This window comes from Salmo salar, chromosome 03 (genome assembly GCF_965601325.2).
Source record: "Salmo salar chromosome 03, fSalSal1, whole genome shotgun sequence".
Taxonomy (NCBI): Eukaryota; Metazoa; Chordata; class Actinopteri; order Salmoniformes; family Salmonidae; genus Salmo; species Salmo salar.
This window is the reverse complement of record NC_138293.1, coordinates 1,456,471-1,479,890: the sequence shown is the minus strand read 5'-3', so window position 1 is coordinate 1,479,890 and position 23,420 is coordinate 1,456,471. Positions and strand designations below refer to the sequence as shown.

Below are 23,420 nucleotides of genomic sequence, written 5' to 3'. Positions count from 1 at the left end.
GTCTAGTCCACTAGGCAGTTATTCTTAATGACACTGGGCTATAATCAACATTCCCATCAGATGCCATGTCTAGAGAGGGTAAAGAAGCCTCCTACCTCTCCATTGAGAAAACAATAGAGGACAGCCACAACAAAACCCTGGAAAGGAAAAGAAGAAGAGAGGAGAGATGAGCAGTTCGATTGGACTTTTCAACAATGCTCTCAGAGTTACTGTTATCACACTAACCCACATATAATGTTCTCATACCCTGCATTACTCATCTCATATGTATATACTGTACTCTATACCATCTACTGCATCTTGCCTATGCCGTTCGGCCATCACTCATTCATATATTTATATGTACATATTCTCATTCACCCCTTTAGATGTGTGTGTATAAGGTAGTTGTTGTGAAATTGTTAGATTACTTGTTAGATATTACTGCACGGTCGAAAACTAGAAGCACAAGCATTTCGCTACACTCGCATTAACACCTGCTAACCATGTGTACGTGACAAATACCATTTGATTTAAGTCTTAGAAGCGAGTGTGTTACCTGGAAAGATCCCAGGCCCAGCTCAAACACCAGCCTCTCGTTCTTGCTGACGTCCTCTGGTGAGAAGGCAAACACAGTGTAGTGGATCCCGAAGAGGGGGATGAGTAAAAGGGTGGACCGAGCCAGGCGCCTGACAACAACAAATCATAATTGTTACTACTTATACAAAAACCCAATACACAACATTGTCACAACCTTAGAACAACGAATACAACTATAATAAAACCAACACACAACACTGTTACAACCTTAGAATAACCAATACACAACACTGTTACAACCTTAGAATAACCAATACACAACCCTGTTACAACCTTAGAATAACCAATACAAAACATACACATTACAGCAGAAAACCTTAGAATAACCAATACACAACACTGTTACAACCTTAGAATAACCAATACACAACACTGTAACAACCTTAGAATAACCAATACACAACACTGTTACAACCTTAGAATAACCAATACAAAACATACACATTACAGCAGAAAACCTTAGAATAACCAATACACAACACTGTTACAACCTTAGAATAACCAATACACAACACTGTAACAACCTTAGAATAACCAATACACAACACTGTTACAACCTTAGAATAACCAATACACAACACTGTAACAACCTTAGAATAACCAATACACAACACTACACTGTAACAACCTTAGAACAACAACCATACAACATTCTTACAACCGTAGAATAACGAATACATTCCTGTCACAACCTAAGTGAAACCAACACACAACAAAAACAACTAACAGGCAACATTATATATCCTCCTGACAACAACACTACTACAACCTGACAACAACACTACTACAACCTGACTACAACACTACTACAACCTGACTACAACACTACTACAACCTGACTAACCCTCAGACATCCTCCTGACAACAACACTACTACAACAACACTACTACAACCTGACAACAACACTACTACAACCTGACAACAACACTACTACAACCTGACAACAACACTACTACAACCTGACTAACCCTCAGACATCCTCCAGACAACACTACTACAACCTGACAACAACACTACTACAACCTGACAACAACACTGCTACAACCTGACTAACCCTCAGACATCCTCCAGACAACACTACTACAACCTGACAACAACACTACTACAACCTGACAACAACACTACTACAACCTGACTAACCCTCAGACATCCTCCTGACAACAACACTACTACAACCTGACAACAACACTACTACAACCTGACAACAACACTACTACAACCTGACAACAACACTACTACAACCTGACTACAACACTACTACAACAACACTACTACAACCTGACAACAACACTACTACAACCTGACAACAACACTACTACAACCTGACAACACTACTACAACATGACTACAACCTGACAACAACACTACTACAACCTGACTACAACACTACTACAACCTGACTACAACACTACTACAACCTGACAACAACACTACTACAACCTGACAACAACACTACTACAACCTGACAACAACACTACTACAACCTGACAACAACACTACTACAACCTGACAACAACACTACTACAACCTGACAACAACACTACTACAACCTGACAACAACACTACTACAACCTGACAACAACACTACTACAACCTGACAACAACACTACTACAACCTGACAACCCTCAGACATCCTCCTCACAACAACACTACTACAACCTGACTCAGACATCCTCCTGACAACAACACTACTACAACCTGACAACAACACTACTACAACCTGACAACAACACTACTACAACCTGACAACAACACTACTACAACCTGACTAACCCTCAGACATCCTCCTGACAACAACACTACTACAACCTGACAACAACACTACTACAACCTGACAACAACACTACTACAACCTGACAACAACACTACCACAACCTGACAACAACACTACTACAACCTGACAACAACACTACTACAACCTGACTACAACCTGACTAACCCTCAGACATCCTCCAGACAACAACACTACTACAACCTGACTACAACACTACTACAACCTGACAACAACACTACTACAACCTGACTACAACACTACTACAACCTGACAACAACACTACTACAACCTGACAACAACACTACTACAACCTGACTAACCCTCAGACATCCTCCAGACAACAACACTACTACAACCTGACTACAACACTACTACAACCTGACAACAACACTACTACAACCTGACTACAACACTACTACAACCTGACAACAACACTACTACAACCTGACTACAACACTACTACAACCTGACTAACCCTCAGACATCCTCCAGACAACAACACTACTACAACCTGACAACAACACTACTACAACCTGACTACAACACTACTACAACAACACTACTACAACCTGACAACAACACTACTACAACCTGACAACAACACTACAACCTGACTAACCCTCAGACATCCTCCTGACAACAACACTACTACAACCTGACTAACCCTCAGACATCCTCCTGACAACAACACTACTACAACCTGACTACAACCTGACAACAACACTACTACAACCTGACAACAACACTACTACAACCTGACAACAACACTATTACAACCTGACAACAACACTACTACAACCTGACTCAGACATCCTCCTGACAACAACACTACTACAACCTGACTCAGACATCCTCCAGACAACAACACTACTACAACCTGACTAACCCTCAGACATCCTCCTGACAACAACACTACTACAACCTGACTAACCCTCAGACATCCTCCTGACAACAACACTACTACAACCTGACTAACCCTCAGACATCCTCCAGACAACACTACTACAAAATAACATTCAAGATTTTTAATTTATTTGTATGTATTTCACCTTTATTTAACCACGTGTCTAGTTGAGAACAAGTCCTCATTTACAATTGCGACCTGGCCAAGATAAAGCAAAGCAGCTCGACAACATACAACAACACAGAGATACACATGGAGTAAAACAAACATACAGTCAATAATACAGTAGAAAAATAAGTCTATATACATTGTGAGTAAATGAGGTGAGGTAAGGGAGGTAAAGGCAATAAAAAGGCCATGGTGGCGAAGTAAATACAATATAGCAAGTAAAACACTCCGGGTTTTCTTCTGAGAATAACATTGACGTATACACTGACACAGTGACTGAGTTCATCAGGAAGTGTATAGGGGATGTTGTTCCCACTGTGACTATTAAAACCTACCCTAACCAGAAACTGTGGATAGATGGCAGCATTCGCGCAAAACTGAAAGCGCTAACAAGTGCATTTAACGGAGACTGAGAACATGGTTGAATACAAACAGTCCGTAAGGCAATAAAAAAAACAGGCAAAACGTCAGTATAGAGATAAAGTGGAGTGGCAATTCAACGGCTCAGACACAAGACCTAAGAGGCAGAGACTCCAGACAATCACGGATTACAAAGGGAAAACCAGCCACTTCGCGGACACCGACGTCATGCTCCCGGGCAAGCTAAACTCCTTCTTCACTTGCTTTGAGGATAACACAGTGCCACCGACGCGGGCCACTCCCGAAGACTGTGGGCTCTCGTTCTGCATGGCCAATGTGAGTAAGACGCTTAAGAGTGTTAACCCTCGCAAGGCTGCCGGCCCAGAAGGCATCCCTAGCCGCGTCCTCAGAGAATGCGCAGACCAGCTGGTTGGAGTGTTTACAGATATATTCAATCTCTCCCTATCCCAGTCTGCTGTCCCCACTTGCATCAATATGTCCACCATCGTTCCTGTACCCAAGAAAAACAAAAGGTAACTGAACTAAGTGCCTATCGCCCCATTTACACTCACTTCTGTCATCATGACGTGCTTTGAGAGGCACCCTAGACCCACTACAATTTGCATACCGCCCCAATAGATCCACAGACGATGCAATCGCCATCGTATTGTACACTGCCCTATCCCATCTGGACAAGAGGAATACCTAGGTAAGAATGCTGTTCATTGACTTCAGCTCAGCCTTCAACACCATAGTCCCCTACAAGCTCATCATTAAGCTCGGGGCCCTAGGTCTGAAACCCACCGTCTGCAACTGGGTCCTGGACTTCCTGATGGGCCGCCACCAGGTGGTGAAGGTAGGAAACAACAGGTCCACTTCACTATTCCTCAACACAGGGGCCCCACAAGGGTGCGTGCTCAGTCCACTCCTGTTCACTCATGACTGCATGGCCAGGCACGCCTCCAACTCAATCATTACGTTTTCAGACAACACAACAGTATTAGGTCTGATCACCGACAACGATAAGACAGCCTATAGGGAGTAGGTCAGAGACCTGGCCGTGTGGTACCAGGACAACAACCTCAACATGATCAAGACAAAAGAGATGATTGTGGACTACAAGAAAAGGATTGTGGTACCAGGACAACAACCTCCCATTCTCATCGACGGGGCTGCAGTGAAGCAGGTTGAGAGCTTCAAGTTTCTTTGTGTCCACATCAACAACAAACTATCATGGTACAAAACACACCAAGACAGTCGTGAAGAGGAAACAACAAAGCCTTTTCCCCAACAGGAGACTAAAAATATTTGGCATGGGTCCTCAGATTCTCAAAAATTTCTACAGTTGCACCATCGAGAGCATCCTGGCTGGTTGCATCACTGCCTGTTACGGCAACTGCTCGGCCTCCGACCGCAAGGCGCTACAGAGGGTAGTGCGAACGGCCCAGTACATCACTGGGGCCAAGCTTCCTGTCATCCAGGACCTATATACTAGGCGGTGTCAGAGGAAGGCCCAAAAAATTGTCAAAGACTCCAGTCTCTCTGCTACTGCAAGGCAAGCGGTACCGGAGTGCCAAGCCTTCCCTGTGGCTCAGTTGGTAGAGCATGGTGTGTGCAACGCCAGGGTTGTGGGTTCGATTCCCACGGGGGGCCAGTACAAAAAAAATAATAATAATAAAAATAAATGTATGATATGTATGTATTCACTACTGTAAGTCGCTCTGGATAAGAGCGTCTGCTAAATGACTAAAATGTAAAAAATGTAAGTCTAGGTCCAAGAGGCTTCTTAACAGCTTCAAGCCGTAAGACTCCTGAACAGCTAATCAAATGGCTACCTACACTATTTGCATTGCCCCCGCCCCCCCCTCTTTTACATCGCTGCTACTCTGTTATTATCTATGCATAGTCACTTTAACTCTACCTACATGTACATATTACGTCAATTACCTTGACTAACCGGTGCCCCTACACATTGACTCAGTACCGGTACCCCCATGTATATAGCCTCCACATTGACTCTGTACTGGTACCCCCTGTATATAGCCTCCTCATTGACTCTGTACCGGTACCCCTGTATATAGTCTCGTTATTGTTATTTTACTGCTGCTCCTTAATTATTTGTGACTTTTTTTTTTTTTTTAATTACTTAACACTTACTTTTCTTAAACCTGCATTGTTGCTTAAGGGCTTGTCAGTAAGCATTTAACTGTAAGGTCTACCTACACCTGTTGTAATCAGCATTTAACTGGGAGGTCGACCCCTGTTGTATTCAGCATTTCACTGTGAGGTCTACACCTGTTGTATTCAGTTTAGCCTACTCTATGTGACACACATGGAATCATGTAGTAACCAAAAAAGTGTTAAACAAATCAAAATATATTTTATATTTGAGATTCTTCAAAGTAGTCACCCTTTGCCTTGATGACTGCTTTGCAAACTCTTGGCATTCTCTCAACCAGCTTCATGAGGTAGTCACCTTCTTAAAATGCTTGAGCCAATCAGTTGTGTTGTGACAAGGTTGTGACAACTGTTCCGAGGAGACTGTGTGAATCAGGCCTTCATGGTCGAATTTCTGCAAAGAAACCACTACTAAAGGACACAAACAGAAGAAGAGACTTGCTTGGGCCAAGAAACACGAGCAATGGACATTAGACCGGTGGAAATCTGTCCTTTGGTCTGATGATTTTTTGGTTCCCACACAGAGTAGGTGAACGGATGATCTCCGCATGTGTGGTTCCCACTGTGAAGCATGGAGGAGGAAGTGTGATGGTGCTTTGCTGGTGACACTGTGTGATTTATTTAGAAATCAAGGCACACTTAACCAGCATGGCTACCGCAGCATTCTGCAGCGATACGCCATCCCATCTGGTTCGGGCTTAGTGGGACTATCATTTGTTTTTCCACAGGACAATGACCCAAAACACACCTCCAGGCTGTGTAAGGGCTATTTGACCAAGAAGGAGAGTGATGGAGTGCTGCATCAGATGACCTGGCCTCCACAATCATCCGACCTCAACCCAATTGAGATGGTTTGGGATGAGTTGGACCGCAGAGTGAAGGAAAAGCAGCCAACAAGTGCTCAGTATATGTGTGTCACGTCCTGGCCAGTATAAGGGTTAATTGGTATTGTAGTTTGGTCAGGACGTGGCAGAGGGTATTTGTTTTATGTGGTTAGGGGTGGTGTTTTTCTAAAAAGGGCATTTGATTTAAGTATTCCGGGGTTTTTGGGCACTGTTCCATGTTTACGTATTTCTATGTTGATCTAGTTGGTTGTATGTCTATGTTTGGTTAATTGGGGTGGACTTCCAATTGAAGGCAGCTGTGTGGTGTTGCCTTTGATTGGAAGTCCTATATTAGTTGGGTGTGTTTGTCTGTTTAATTGTGGGAGATTGTTCCGTGTATAGCATCAAGCCTTACAGGACTGTTTATTGTCGGTGTGTTTCGTTTGTATACGTGTTTATTTTGGGTTTTCCTTCTTTCAATATAATAAAGAAGATGAGTTTATACATACCTGCGGCATTTTGGTCCTCCATTACCGACGACGACCGTGACAATGTGGGAACTCCTTCAAGATTGTTGCAAAAGCATTCCAGGTGAAGCTGGTTGAGAGAATGCCCAGAGTGGCTACTTTGAAGAATCTCAAATATATTTTGATTTGTTTAACACTTTTTTGGTTACTACATGATTCCACATCTGTAATTTCATAGTTGTGATGTTTTCACTATTATTCTACAATGTAGAAAATAGTAAAAAATAAAGAAAAAAGGAGTGTCCACACCTTTGACTGGTACTGTATATATTTACACTCCGACATTTCTCGTCCTAATATTTATATATTTCTTAATTCCATTATTTTTCTTTTAGATTTGTGTTTTGTTGTGAATTGTTAGATATTACTGGCTCTCAACGCAAAGCCCCTGTCATCTTGCTTGCGCTTGCTGCTTGCTCATTTCCGATATGCCAACTAGAGCTAACCTTACTTTGACCCTAACCCCTAACTGCCAACTAGAGCTAACCTTACTTTGACCCTAACCCCTAACTGCCAACTAGAGCTAACCTTACTTTGACCCTAACTGCCAACTAGAGCTAACCTTACTTTGACCCTAACCCCTAACCCCTAACTGCCAACTAGAGCTAACCTTACTTTGACCCTAACCCCTAACTGCCAACTAGAGCTAACCTTACTTTGACCCTAACCCCTAACTGCCAACTAGAGCTAACCTTACTTTGACCCTAACCCTAACCCCTAACTGCCAACTAGAGCTAACCTTACTTTGACCCTAACCCCTAACCCCTAACTGACAACTAGAGCTAACCTTACTTTGACCCTAACCCCTAACTGCCAACTAGAGCTAACCTTACTTTGACCCTAACCCCTAACTGCCAACTAGAGCTAACCTTACTTTGACCCTAACCCCTAACCCCTAACTGCCAACTAGAGCTAACCTTACTTTGACCCTAACCCCTAACCCCTAACTGCCAACTAGAGCTAACCTTACTTTGACCCTAACCCCTAACTACCAACTAGAGCTAACCTTACTTTGACCCTAACCCCTAACTGCCAACTAGAGCTAACCTTACTTTGACCCTAACCCCTAACTGCCAACTAGAGCTAACCTTACTTTGACCCTAACCCCTAACTGCCAACTAGAGCTAACCTTACTTTGACCCTAACCCCTAACCCCTAACTGCCAACTAGAGCTAACCTTACTTTGACCCTAACCCCTAACTGCCAACTAGAGCTAACCTTACTTTGACCCTAACCCCTAACTGCCAACTAGAGCTAACCTTACTTTGACCCTAACCCCTAACCCCTAACTGCCAACTAGAGCTAACCTTACTTTGACCCTAACCCCTAACTGCCAACTAGAGCTAACCTTACTTTGACCCTAACCCCTAACCCCTAACTGCCAACTAGAGCTAACCTTACTTTGACCCTAACCCCTAACTGCCAACTAGAGCTAACCTTACTTTGACCCTAACCCCTAACTGCCAACTAGAGCTAACCTTACTTTGACCCTAACCCCTAACCCCTAACTGCCAACTAGAGCTAACCTTACTTTGACCCTAACCCCTAACTGCCAACTAGAGCTAACCTTACTTTGACCCTAACCCCTAACCCCTAACTGCCAACTAGAGCTAACCTTACTTTGACCCTAACCCCTAACCCCTAACTGCCAACTAGAGCTAACCTTACTTTGACCCTAACCCCTAACTGCCAACTAGAGCTAACCTTACTTTGACCCTAACCCCTAACTGCCAACTAGAGCTAACCTTACTTTGACCCTAACCCCTAACCCCTAACTGCCAACTAGAGCTAACCTTACTTTGACCCTAACCCCTAACCCCTAACTGCCAACTAGAGCTAACCTTACTTTGACCCTAACCCCTAAATACCAACTAGAGCTAACCTTACTTTGACCCTAACCCCTAACCCCTAACTGCCAACTAGAGCTAACCTTACTTTGACCCTAACCCTAACCCCTAACTGCCAACTAGAGCTAACCTTACTTTGACCCTAACCCCTAACTGCCAACTAGAGCTAACCTTACTTTGACCCTAACCCCTAACCCCTAACTGCCAACTAGAGCTAACCTTACTTTGACCCTAACCCCTAACCCCTAACTGCCAACTAGAGCTAACCTTACTTTGACCCTAACCCTAACCCCTAACTGCCAACTAGAGCTAACCTTACTTTGACCCTAACCCCTAACTGCCAACTAGAGCTAACCTTACTTTGACCCTAACCCCTAACCCCTAACTGCCAACTAGAGCTAACCTTACTTTGACCCTAACCCCTAACCCCTAACTAGAGCTAACCTTACTTTGACCCTAACCCCTAACCCCTAACTAGAGCTAACCTTACTTTGACCCTAACCCCTAACCCCTAACTGCCAAATAGAGCTAACCTTACTTTGACCCTAACCCCTAACTGCCAACTAGAGCTAACCTTACTTTGACCCTAACCCCTAACTGCCAACTAGAGCTAGGTGGGGTTATGGTATTGGGCCCCATGGTGGAGGTGGGGTTATGGTATGGGCCCCGTGGTGGAGGTGGGGTTATGGTATGGGCCCCGTGGTGGAGGTGGGGTTATGGTATGGGCCCCGTGGTGGAGGTGGGGTTATGGTATGGGCCCCGTGGTGGAGGTGGGGTTATGGTATGGGCCCCGTGGTGGAGGTGGGGTTATGGTATTGGGCCCCGTGGTGGAGGTGGGGTTATGGTATTGGGCCCCGTGGTGGAGGTGGGGTTATGGTATGGGCCCCGTGGTGGAGGTGGGGTTATGGTATGGGCCCCGTGGTGGAGGTGGGGTTATGGTATTGGGCCCCGTGGTGGAGGTGGGGTTATGGTATGGGCCCCGTGGTGGAGGTGGGGTTATGGTATGGGCCCCGTGGTGGAGGTGGGGTTATGGTATTGGGCCCCGTGGTGGAGGTGGGGTTATGGTATTGGGCAGCCTAACCTTACTTTGCTACCTGACAACTTGACGGTTTTTACTTTTTAATTACTGTTTATATTTTTAGTTTTTCCCTCGCTTGACTTTTTTTCATTCAACTTTTTCACCTCGTAAGGTTTTATCTGGTTTGTCAGGACCTCCACCAGCCGAAGCTCAGTAGTAACATTAACATGATGCCTTCTAATTGCAGTCGCTGTACATCATAATATACAGGAGAACGATCGCCTTACGGCGAGGATAGCTGTGCTGCAAGCCCAGCTTCAGACGCAATCGTTAGGCAAGGGTAATTTCAGTGTAGGAAAGGATGAAACAGCGTCTGTGCCACCAGTAAGTACAGATAGTAGTATAAATTCCCTCGCACGGTCTCAGCAGCCGGAAAATGTTCTCAAGGCTTCTGGAAGGAAATGCTGTAGGACCGACGGAAACGTTCAACCGGTTCTCCCCATTAAGCAGCTAGTCGGAGGCCGAGACTTCTCTGGTCTCTACTCCTCCCGTTACGGGGTCTGAGACGCTGAAGACTCCCACCATTAGCTCTGACAAAATTGAAAACCCTAGTCATTGGCGACTCCATTACCCGCAGTATTAGACTTAAAACGAATCATCCAGCGATCATACACAGTTTACCAGGGGGCAGGGCTACCGACGTTAAGGCTAATCTGAAGATGGTGCTGGCTAAAGCCAAAACTGGCGAGTGTAGAGAGTATAGAGATATTGTTATCCACGTCGGCACCAACGATGTTAGGATGAAACAGTCAGAGGTCACCAAGCGCAACATAGCTTCAGCGTGTAAATCAGCTAGAAAGATGTGTCGGCATCGATTAATTGTCTCTGGCCCCCTCCCAGATAGGGGGAGTGATGAGCTCTACAGCAGAGTCTCACAACTCAATCGCTGGTTGAAAACTGTTTTCTGCCCCTCCCAAAATATAGAATTTGTAGATAATTGGCCCTCTGTCTGGGACTCACCCACAAACAGGACCAAGCCTGGCCTGCTGAGGAGTGACGGACTCCATCCTAGCTGGAGGGGTGCTCTCATCTTATCTACGAACATAGACAGGGCTCTAACTCCCCTAGCTCCAAAATGAAATAGGGTGCAGGCCAGGCAGCAGGCTGTTAGCCAGCCTGCCAGCTTAGTGGAGTCTGCCACTAGCACAGTCAGCGTAGTCAGCTCAGCTATCCCCATTGAGACCGTGTCTGTGCCTCGATCTAGGTTGGGCAAAACTAAACATGGAACAAAGACCTCCTCCATTCCTGTCATTATTGAAAGAGATTGTGAAACCTCACATCTCAAAAAAGGGCTACTTAATGTTAGATCCCTCACTTCCAAGGAAGTTATGGTCAATGAACTAATCACTGATCATAATCTTGATGTGATTGGCCTGACTGAAACATGGCTTAAGCCTGATGAGTTTACTGTGTTAAATGAGGCCTCACCCCCTGGTTACACTAGTGACCATACCCCCCGTGCATCCGGCAAAGACGGAGGTGTTGTTAACATTTACTACAGCAAATTTCAATTTACCTTAAAAAAAACGACGTTTTTGTCTATTGAGCTTCTAGTAATGAAATCTATGCAGCTACTCAATCACTTTTTATAGCTACTGTTTACAGGCCTCCTGGGCCATATACAGCATTCCTCACTGAGTTCCCTGAATTCCTATCGGACCTTGTAGTCATGGCAGATAATATTCACATTTTTGGTGACTTTAATATTCACATGGAAAAGTCCACAGACCCACTCCAAAAGGCTTTCGGAGCCATCATCGACTCAGTGGGTTTTGTCCAACATGTCTCCGGACCTACTCACTTCCACAGTCATACTCTGGACCTAGTTTTGTCCCGTGGAATAAATATTGTGGATCTTAATGTTTTTCCTCATAATCCTGGACAATCGGACCACCATTTTATTACGTTTGCAATCGCAACAAATAATCTGCTCAGACCCAAACCAAGGATCATCAACCCAACGACGTCAGAGGACAAAAATCAGTTAACGACCTAACTGAGGAACTCAATTTAACCTTTTGTAATACTCTAGATGCAGTTGCACCTCTGAAAACAAAAAACATTTGTCATAAGAAACTGGAATAAATCTGTCGATTTGGATAGGAAACACTCTAAAGTTTCCAAAACTGTTAAAATAATGTCTGTGAGTATAACAGAACTCATATGGCAGGCAAAAACCTGAGACAAATCCAACCAGGAAGTGGGAAATCTGAGGTTTGTAGTTTAACCTGTTATGGATAGGGGGCAGTATTTTCACAGCCGGATAAAAAACGTACCCGATTTAATCTGATTATTACTCCTGCCCAGAAACTATAATATGCATATAATTATTAGCTTTGGATAGAAAACACTCCAAAGTTTCTAAAACTGTTTGAATGGTGTCTGTGAGTATAACAGAACTCATTTGGCAGGCCAAAACCTGAGAAGATTCTGTACAGGAAGTACCCTGTCTGACCATTTCTTGGCCTTCTTTGCCATCTCTATCCATTACAGAGGATCTCTGCTGTTACGTGACACTTCCTACGTCTCCCATGGGCTCTCAGAAGCGGCAAAAAGCTGAATCGTGGCTTTGCAGGCTCTGGCTGAAACAAAGTAGCACGTTTGGGTAGTGGCTGGTTACAGTACTGTGAGACTCATGCGCGTGCCCGCGTCGACCGAAAGCTTTGTTTTCTTTCCTCTGTTTACCTAAATGCAGATTCCCGGTCGGAATATTATCGCTTTTTTACGAGAAAAATGCCATAAAAATGGATTTTAAACAGCGGTTGACATGCTTCGAAGTACAGTAATGGAATATTTAGAAATCTTTTGTCACGAATTGCGCCATGCTCGTGACCCTTATTTACACTTCGGATAGTGTCTAGAACGCACGAACAAAACGCCGCTATTTGGATATAACGATGGATTATTTTGGACCAAACCAACATTTGTTATTGAAGTAGCAGTCCTGGGAGTGCATTCTGACGAAGACAACAAAGGTAATCAAATTTTTGTAATAGTAAATCGGAGTTTGGTCAGGGCTAAACTTGGTCGGTGTCTAAATGGCTAGCCGTGATGGTTGGGCTATCTACTGAGAATATTGCAAAATGTGCTTTCACCGAAAAGCTATTTTAAAAATCGGACATATCGAGTGCATAGAGGAGTTCTGTATCTATAATTCTTAAAATAATTGTTATGTTTTTTGTGAACGTTTATCGTGAGTAATTTAGTACATTCACCGGATGTTTGCGGGGGGTATGCTAGTTCTGAACGTCACATGCTAATGTAAAAAAGCAGTTTTTTGATATAAATATGAACTTGATTGAACAAAACATGCATGCATTGTATAACATAATGTCCTAGGGTTGTCATCTGATGAAGAGCATCAAAGGTTAGTGCTGCATTTAGCTGTGGTTTTGTTTTTTGTGACATTATATGCTAGCTTGAAAAATGGGTGTCTGATTATTTCTGGCTGGGTACTCTGCTGACATAATGTAATGTTTTGCTTTCGTTGTAAAGCCTTTTTGAAATCGGACAGTGTGGTTAGATTAACGAGAGTCTTGTCTTTAAAATGCTGTAAAATAGTCATATGTTTGAAAAATGGAAGTTTTCGGATTTTAGAGGAGTTTGTATTTCGCGCCACGCCCATCATTGGATATTGGAGCAGGTGTTCCGCTAGCGGAACGTCTAGATGTAAGAGGTTAAGTGATTGCCTTTCCAATATCCTGTGTCTATGGGGTCGGATTGCACTTCCTAAGGCTTCCACTAGATGTCAACAGTCTTTAGAAAGTAGTTTCAGGCTTCTATTGTGAAAGGGGAGATAATGAGACCACTCTAAGCAGGTGGCTCAGCTGAAAGCTTTTAGTTGTTTATCGCGCGCGGCCGTGAGCGCGAGCTCCGTTCCCTTTCCTTTCTAATGACAACGGAATTGTCCGGTTGGAATATTATTGAAGATTTATGATAAAAACATCGTTTGACATGTTTCTACGAACTGTAATGGAACTTTTTGTACTTTTCTTCTGGACTTTGTGCTCGCACTTTGTGCATTTGGATTACTGGACTAAACGCGCAAACAAAAAGGAGGTATTTGGACATAAAGATGAACTTTATCGAACAAAACAAACATTTGTCTAACATGGAGTCCTGGGAGTGCCATCTGGTGAAGATCATCAAAGGTTAGTGATTCATTTTAACGCAATTTCTGACTTTTGTGACACCTCTCCTTCTTTGGAAAATGGCTGTATGGGTTTCTGTGGCTAGGCGCTGACCTAACATAATCGCATGGTGTGCTTTCGCCATAAAGCCTTTTTGAAATCGGACACTGTGGCTGGATTAAAAATAAGTTTCTTTAAAATGGTGTATAATATTGTATGATTGAGGAATTTTAATTATGAGATTTCTGTTGTTTGAATTTGGCGCCCTGCAATTTCACTGGCTGTTGGCGAGGTGGGACGCTACCGTCCCGAACGATCCCAGAGAGGTTAACCACCTAACTGAGGAACTCAATTTAACCTTACACAATACCCTCAGATGCAGTCGCACCCCTAAAAACAAAAAACATTTGTCATAAGAAACTAGCTCCCTGGTATACAGAAAATACCCGAGCTCTGAAGCAAGCTTCCAGAAAATTGTAACGGAAATGGCGCTACACCAAACTGGAAGTCTTCCGACTAGCTTGGAAAGGCAGTACCGTGCAGTATCGAAGAGCCCTCACTGCTGCTCGATCATCCTATTTTTCCAACCTAATTGAGGAAAATAAGAACAATCCAAAATGTATTTTTGATACTGTCGCAAAGCCAACTAAAAAGCAGCATTCCCCAAAAGAGGATGGCTTTCACTTCAGCAGTGATAAATTCATGAACTTCTTTGAGGAAAAGATCATGATCATTAGAAAGCAAATTACGGACTCCTCTTTAAATCTGCGTATTCATCCTAAGCTCAGTTGTCCTGAGTCTGCACAACTCTGCCAGGACCTAGGATCAAGGGAGACACTCAAGTGTTTTAGTACTATATCTCGACACAATTATGAAAATAATCATGGCCTCTAAATCTTCAAGCTGCATACTGGACCCTATTCCAACTGAACTACTGCTGCTTCCTGTGCTTGGACCTCCTATGTTGAACATAATAAACGGCTCTCTATCCACCAGATGTGTACCAAACTCACTAAAAGTGGCAGTAATAAAGCCTGTCTTGAAAAAGCCAAACCTTGACTCAGAAAATATAAAAAACTATCGGCCTATATCGAATCTCCCAATCCTCTCAAATTTTTTTGAAAAAGCTGTTGTTCAGCAACTCACTGCCTTCCTGAAGACAAACAATGTATACGAAATGCTTCAGTCTGGTTCTAGACCCCATCATAGCACTGAGACTGCACTTGTGACGGTGGTAAATGACCTTTTAATGGCGTCAGACCGAGGCTATGCATCAGTCCTCGTACTCCTAGACCTTAGTGCTGCTTTTGATACCATCGATCACCACATTCTTTTGGAGAGATTGGAAACCCAAATTGGTCTACATGGACAAGTTCTGGCCTGGTTTAGATCTTATCTGTCGGAAAGATATCAGTTTGTCTCTGTGAATGGTTTGTCCTCTGACAAATCAATTGTAAATTTCGGTGTTCCTCAAGGTTCCGTTTTAGGACCACTATTGTTTTCACTATATATTTTACCTCTTGGTGATGTCATTCGGAAACATAATGTTAACTTTCACTGCTATGCGGACGACACACAGCTGTACATTTCAATGAAACATGGTGAAGCCCCAAAATTGCCCTCGCTGGAAGCCTGTGTTTCAGACATAAGGAAGTGGATGGCTGCAAACTTTCTACTCTTAAACTCGGACAAAACAGAGATGCTTGTTCTAGGTCCCAAGAAACAAAGAGATCTTCTGTTGAATCTGACAATTAATCTGGATGGTTGTACAGTCGTCTCAAATAAAAAACTGTGAAGGACCTCGGCGTTACTCTGGACCCCGATCTCTCTTTTGAAGAACATATCAAGACTGTTTCAAGGACAGCTTTTTTCCATCTACGTAACATTGCAAAAATCAGAAACTTTCTGTCCAAAAATGACGCAGAAAAATTAATCCATGCTTTTGTTACTTCTAGGTTAGACTACCGCAATGCTCTACTTTCCGGCTACCCGGATAAAGCACTAAATAAACTTCAGTTAGTGCTAAATACGGCTGCTAGAATCCTAACTAGAACCAAAAAATGTGATCATATTACTCCAGTGCTAGCCTCCCTACACTGGCTTCCTGTTAAGGCAAGGGCTGATTTCAAGGTTTTACTGCTAACCTACAAAGCATTATATGGGCTTGCTCCTACCTATCTTTCCGATTTGGTCCTGTCGTACATACCTACACGTACGCTACGGTCACAAGATGCAGGCCTCCTAATTGTCCCTAGAATTTCTAAGCAAACAGCTGGAGGCAGGGCTTTCTCCTATAGAGCTCAATTTTTATGGAATGGTCTGCCTACCAATGTGAGAGACGCAGACTCAGTCTCAACCTTTAAGTCTTTACTGAAGACTTATCTCTTCAGTAGGTCCTATGATTAAGTATAGTCTGGCCCAGGAGTGTGAAGGTGAACGGAAAGGCTGGAGCAACGAACCGCCCTTGCTGTCTCTGCCTTGCCGGTTCCCCTCTTTCCACTGGGATTCTCTGCCTCTAACCCTTTTACAGGGGCTGAGTCACTGGCCTACTGGTGTTCTTCCATGCTGTCCCTGGGAGGGGTGCGTCACTTTAGTGGGTTGAGTCACTGACGTGATCTTCCTGTCTGGGTTGGCGCCCCCCCTTGGGTTGTGCCGTGGCGGAGATCTTTGTGGGCTATACTCGGCCTTGTCTCAGGATAGCAGGTTGGTGGTTGAAGATATCCCTCTAGTGGTGTGGGGGCTGTGCTTTGGCAAAGTATCGTCGGATGGGGCCACAGTCTCTCCCGACCACTGCTGTCTCAGCCTCCAGTATTTATGCTGCAGTAGTTTAGGGTCAGTCTGTTATATCTGGAGTATTTCTCCTGTCTTATCCGGTGTCCTGTGTGAATTTAAGTTCTCCCTCTCTCCCCTAGGACCATGCCTGATGACTCCTTGCTGTCCCCAGTCCACCTGGCCATGCTGCTGCTCCAGTTTCAACTGTTTTGCCTGCGGCTATGGAATCCTGACCTGTTCACCAGACGTGCTACCTGTCCCAGACCTGCTGTTTTCAACTCTCTAGAGACAGCAGGAGCGGTAGAGATACTCTGAATGATCGGCTATGAAAAAGCCAACTGACATTTACTCCTGAGGTGCTGACCTGTTGCACCCTCGACATCCACTGTGATTATTATTATTTGACCCTGCTGGTCATCTATGAACATTTGAACATCTTGGCCATGTTCTGTTATAATCTCCACCCGGCACAGCCAGAAGAGGACTGGCCACCCCTCATAGCCTGGTTCCTCTCTAGGTTTCTTCCTAGGTTTTGGCCTTTCTAGGGAGTTTTTCCTAGCCACCGTGCTTCTACACCTGCATTGTTTGCTGTTTGGGGTTTTAGGCTGGGTTTCTGTATAGAACTTTGAGACATCAGCTGATGTAAGAAGGGCTTTATAAATACATTTGATATTACTGCACTGTTGGAGCTAGGAACACAGACATTGAACTATAACATCTGCTAAACATGTGTATGCGAAGAACAAAATTTGATTTGACCTGACTAAGAATAGCACTCAGACTTTAACATATGATGAAACTCACAAACAAAACAAACAGACAGAATCACACACAGACAGACTTACAGTGTGATGGCTGATAGCTCTGACATCCTGCAGGAATGTTGCACAGCCTGAGTGGGCTCACTGAAGCATTTCTGAGCACAGCTGCTACAATAGAGACAGACAGGCAGACAGACAGATAGACAGACAGGCAGACAGACCCAAAGACACACAGACACCACAAGTAAAACACACACAGTCACACACGTCTTAACTATACGGTACATCAGACAGTCTCATAAAACACCTTATAAAAGATTACACCGCGGCTAATATAAACAGACCACATTATGGCGATGAGATGAAGATTCCAGCAGCCTTCATAGACATGTGGCTTTAGAGATAGGGTTAAGACCAGGTACTTACAGGTAGAGATACTGGATATATAGGTAGGGTTAAGACCAGGTACTTACAGGTAGAGATACTGGATATAGAGGTAGGGTTAAGACCAGGTACTTACAGGTAGAGATACTGGATATAGAGGTAGGGTTAAGACCAGGTACTTACAGGTAGAGATACTGGATATAGAGGTAGGGTTAAGACCAGGTACTTACAGGTAGAGATACTGGATATAGAGGTAGGGTTAAGACCAGGTACTTACAGGTAGAGATACTGGATATAGAGGTAGGGTTAAGACCAGGTACTTACAGGTAGAGATACTGGATATAGAGTTAGGGCTAAGACCAGGTACTTACAGGTAGAGATACTGGATATAGAGGTAGGGCTAAGACCAGGTACTTACAGGTAGAGATACTGGATATAGAGGTAGGGCTAAGACCAGGTACTTACAGGTAGAGATACTGGATATAGAGGTAGGGCTAAGACCAGGTACTTACAGGTAGAGATACTGGATATAGAGGTAGGGCTAAGACCAGGTACTTACAGGTAGAGATACTGGATATAGAGGTAGGGTTAAGACCAGGTACTTACAGGTAGAGATACTGGATATAGAGTTAGGGCTAAGACCAGGTACTTACAGGTAGAGATACTGGATATATAGGTAGGGCTAAGACCAGGTACTTACAGGTAGAGATACTGGATATAGAGGTAGGGCTAAGACCAGGTACTTACAGGTAGAGATACTGGATATAGAGGTAGGGTTAAGACCAGGTACTTACAGGTAGAGATACTGGATATAGAGGTAGGGTTAAGACCAGGTACTTACAGGTAGAGATACTGGATATAGAGGTAGGGTTAAGACCAGGTACTTACAGGTAGAGATACTGGATATAGAGGTAGGGTTAAGACCAGGTACTTACAGGTAGAGATACTGGATATAGAGGTAGGGTTAAGACCAGGTACTTACAGGTAGATACTGGATATAGAGATAGGGTTAAGACCAGGTACTTACAGGTAGATACTGGATATAGAGATAGGGTTAAGACCAGGTACTTACAGGTAGAGATACTGGATATAGAGGTAGGGTTAAGACCAGTTACATACAGGAAGATACTGGATATAGAGATAGGGTTAAGACCAGGGTTAAGACCAGGTACTTACAGGTAGACACTGGATATAGAGGTAGGGTTAAGACCAGGTACACAGGTAGACACTGGATATAGAGGTAGGGTTAAGACCAGGTACACAGGTAGACACTGGATATAGAGGTAGGGTTAAGACCAGGTACTTACAGGTAGAGATACTGGATATAGAGGTAGGGTTAAGACCAGGTACTTACAGGTAGAGATACTGGATATAGAGGTAGGGTTAAGACCAGGTACTTACAGGTAGAGATACTGGATATAGAGGTAGGGTTAAGACCAGGTACTTACAGGTAGAGATACTGGATATAGAGATAGGGTTAAGACCAGGTACTTACAGGTAGAGATACTGGATATAGAGATAGGGTTAAGACCAGGGTTAAGACCAGGTACACAGGTAGACACTGGATATAGAGGTAGGGTTAAGACCAGGTACTTACAGGTAGAGATACTGGATATAGAGGTAGGGTTAAGACCAGGTACTTACAGGTAGAGATACTGGATATAGAGGTAGGGTTAAGACCAGTTACATACAGGAAGACACTGGATATAGAGGTAGGGTTAAGACCAGGGTTAAGACCAGGTACTTACAGGTAGATACTGGACTCATTCCCTCTGATGTCAGGCGACTGGAGCTTCTGGACCAGAATGACTATGATCCCAACAAACAGGACAAAGTTGATCTAGAGAAGCACATAGCAAGGAGAAGGATGATTATAGTTAATATATATTACTGTTATCATCATTACTTTTCAAGTTTTAACACAAGAATACACACCAAAACTCAATCAACAAAAATGCCGGTCAGACCAAGTTGTAATAATGTGGGGAGGAAATATAATATATTCTCTATTTCATTTTATTTAACCTTTTATTTAACTAGGCAAGTCAGATTCTTATTTACAATGACGGCCTACCAAAAGGCAAAAAACCTCCTGGGGACGGGGACTGGGATTAAAAATAAAAACAATATAAATATAGGACAAAACACACATCACGACAAGAGAGACAACACTACATAAAGAGAGACCTAAGACAACACAGCATGGTAGCAACACAACTTGACAACATGATAATAGTGTGGTAATTGAGAAATGGCACCCTACTCCCTATATAGTGCACTACTTTCAAATCAAATGTTATTTGTCACATGCGCCGAATACAACAAGTGTAGACCTTGTTTGAGTAGAACTATCGTCAGATTTACCAAATGGAGGGTGAGTAAAAGTGGTCTACAATTTTTTTTCCTCTGGTTGCACAGAAATAAGGTAAAACAAATGTCAGTTTCCTTGCAATAAAGTCCCCGGCCACTAGGAGCACCGCCTCTGGATGAGCATTTTCTCGTTTGCCTATGGCCTTATAGAGCTCGCTATCCAAGTGGCTACTCCTGGCTAACATCTCTGTCCCAAAGCAAGCACCAGTTAGCCTGGAGCTAGCCTGGAGCTAGGCCCATCTCCCGGCTAGCCGAAGAGATCAATCAAGCAATTCCTAGGCTTCAATTACCTCTTTTATCAATTGGCCTGGACCGTTATTTCACCTCCAGCCCTGCTCATTATGCCTTAGCTTAGTTTAGTTCCACTCCCCCACACATGCGGTGACCGCACCTGGCTTAAAATGTTCCTCTAGAGACAAAACCTCTCTCATCGTCACTCAATGCCTAGGCTTACCTTAACTGTACTCACATCCTACCATACCCTTGTCTGTACATTATGCCTTGAATCTATTCTTCCGCGCCCAGAAACCTGCTCCTTTTACTTTCTGTTCTGAACGCACTAGATGACCAGTTCTTTTAGCCCTTAGCCGTACACTTATCCTACTCCTCCTCTGTTCCTCTGGTGATGTAGAGGTTAATCCAGGCCCTGCAGCCCCCAGCATGACTCCCATTCCCCAGGTGGTCTCATTTGTTGACTTCTGTAACCGTAAAAGCCTTGGTTTCATGCATGTTAACATTAGAAGCCTCCTCCCTAAGTTTGTTTTATTCACTGCTTTAGCACACTCCACCAACCCGGATGTCCTAGCCGTGTCTGAATCCTGGCTTAGGAAGACCACCAAAAATCATAACATCTCCATCCCAAACTTGAACATTTTCCACCAAGATAGAACTGCCAAAGGGGGCCGAGTTGCAATCTACTGCAGAGATAGCCTGCAGAGTTCTGTCATACTATCCAGGTCTGTGCCCAAACAATTCGAGCTTCTACTTTTAAAAATCCCCCTTTCCAGAAACAAGTCTCTCACTAATGTCACTTGTTATAGAGCCCCTTCAGCCCCCAGCTGTGCCCTGGACACCATATGTGAATTGATTGCCCCCCATCCATCTTCGGAGTTCGTACTGTTAGGTGACCTAAACTGGGACATACTTAACACCCCGGCCGTCCTACAATCTAAGCTAGATACCCTCAATCCGACACAAATTATCAAGAACCTACCAGGTACAACCTGAAATCCGTAACCATAGGCACCCTCTTAGATATCATCCTGACCAACCTGCCCTCTAAATACACCTCTGCTGTCTTCAACCAGGATCTCAGCGATCACGGCCTCATTGCCTGTGTGCGTAATGGGTCTGCAGTCAAACGACCACCCCTCATCCTTGTCAAACGCTCCCTAAAACATTTCAGCGAGCAGGCCTTTCTAATCAACCTGGCCCGGGTATCCTGGAAGGGTATTGACCTCATCCCATCAGTAGAGGATGCCTGGTCGTTCTTTTAAAGTGCGTTCCTCACCATCTTAAATAAGCATGCCCCATTCAAAAAATGTAGAACTAAGAACAGATATAGCCCTTAGTTCACCCCAGACTTGACTGCCCTTGACAGCACAAAAACATCCTGTGGCGTTCTGCATTAGCATCGAATAGCCCCAGCGATATGCAACTTTTCAGGGAAGTCAGGAACCAATATACTCAGTCAGTTAGGAAAGCAAAGGATAGCTTTCTCAAACAGAAATTTGCTTCCTGTAGCACTAAATCCCAAAAGTTTTGGGAGACTGTAAAGTCCATGGAGAATAAGAGCACATCCTCCCAGCTGCCCACTGCACTGTGGATAGAAAACACTGTCACCACCGATAAATCCACGATAATCGATCATTTCAAAAAGCAATTCTTCCACCGCTGGCCATGCTTTCCACCTGGCCACCCCTACCCCGGCCAACAACTCAACACCCCCTGCAGCAACCCCCCCCACACTCCTTCACCCAAATCCATATATAAATAGCTGATGTTCTGAAAGAGCTGCAAAATCTGGATCCCTACAAATCAGCTGGGCTGGACAATCTGGACCCTCTCTTTGTAAAATTATCCGCCGAAATTGTTGCAACCCCTATTACTAGCCTATTCAACCTCTCCTTCATCCCCAAAGATTGGTAGTCTGGCGCAGTAATCACCCTCTTCAAAGGGGGAGACACTCTAGGCCCAAACTGTTATAGACCTATATCTATCCTGCCCTGCCTTTCTAAGGTCTTCGAAAGCCAAGTTAATAAACAGATCACCGACCATTCTGACCTGCCTAAATGATTACCGCCTCGTAGCACTCACGTCGGTAGCCATGAAGTGCTTCGAAAGGCTGGTCATGGCTCACATCAACACCATCATCCCGGAAACCCTAGACCCACTCCAATTCGCATACTGCCCTAACAGATCCACAGACGACGCAATCTCTATTGCACCCCACACTGCCCTTTCCCACCTGGACAAGAGGAACACCTATGTGAGAATGATGTTCATTGACTACAGCTCAGTGTTCAACACCATAGTGCCCTCAAAGCTCATCACTAAGCTAAGGACCCTGGGACTAAACATCTCTCTCTGCAACTTGATCATTGACTTCCTGACGGGTCGCCCCCAGGTGGTAAGGGTAGGCAACAACACATCTGCCATGCTGATCCTCAACACTGGGGCCCCTCAGGGGTGTGTACTTAGTCCCCTCCTGTAGTCCCTGTTCACCCACGACTGCGTCGCCAAACACGACTCTAATGCCATTA

General features: G+C 44.2%; 1 protein-coding gene across 1 annotated transcript in view; it reads right to left on the bottom strand.

Moving 5' to 3' along the window:
• LOC106591847 (pituitary adenylate cyclase-activating polypeptide type I receptor) overlaps positions 1-23,420 on the bottom strand; it is a 104,511-nt gene that overhangs the window by 4,788 nt on the left and 76,303 nt on the right. The window contains exons 11-14 of the mRNA XM_045714366.2: positions 20,037-20,128; positions 17,989-18,072; positions 539-668; positions 96-137 (exon numbers count right to left, since the gene is read on the bottom strand). Coding sequence (XP_045570322.1) covers positions 96-137; positions 539-668; positions 17,989-18,072; positions 20,037-20,128 — 348 coding nt within the window. The remainder of the gene's footprint in view (positions 1-95; positions 138-538; positions 669-17,988; positions 18,073-20,036; positions 20,129-23,420) is intronic.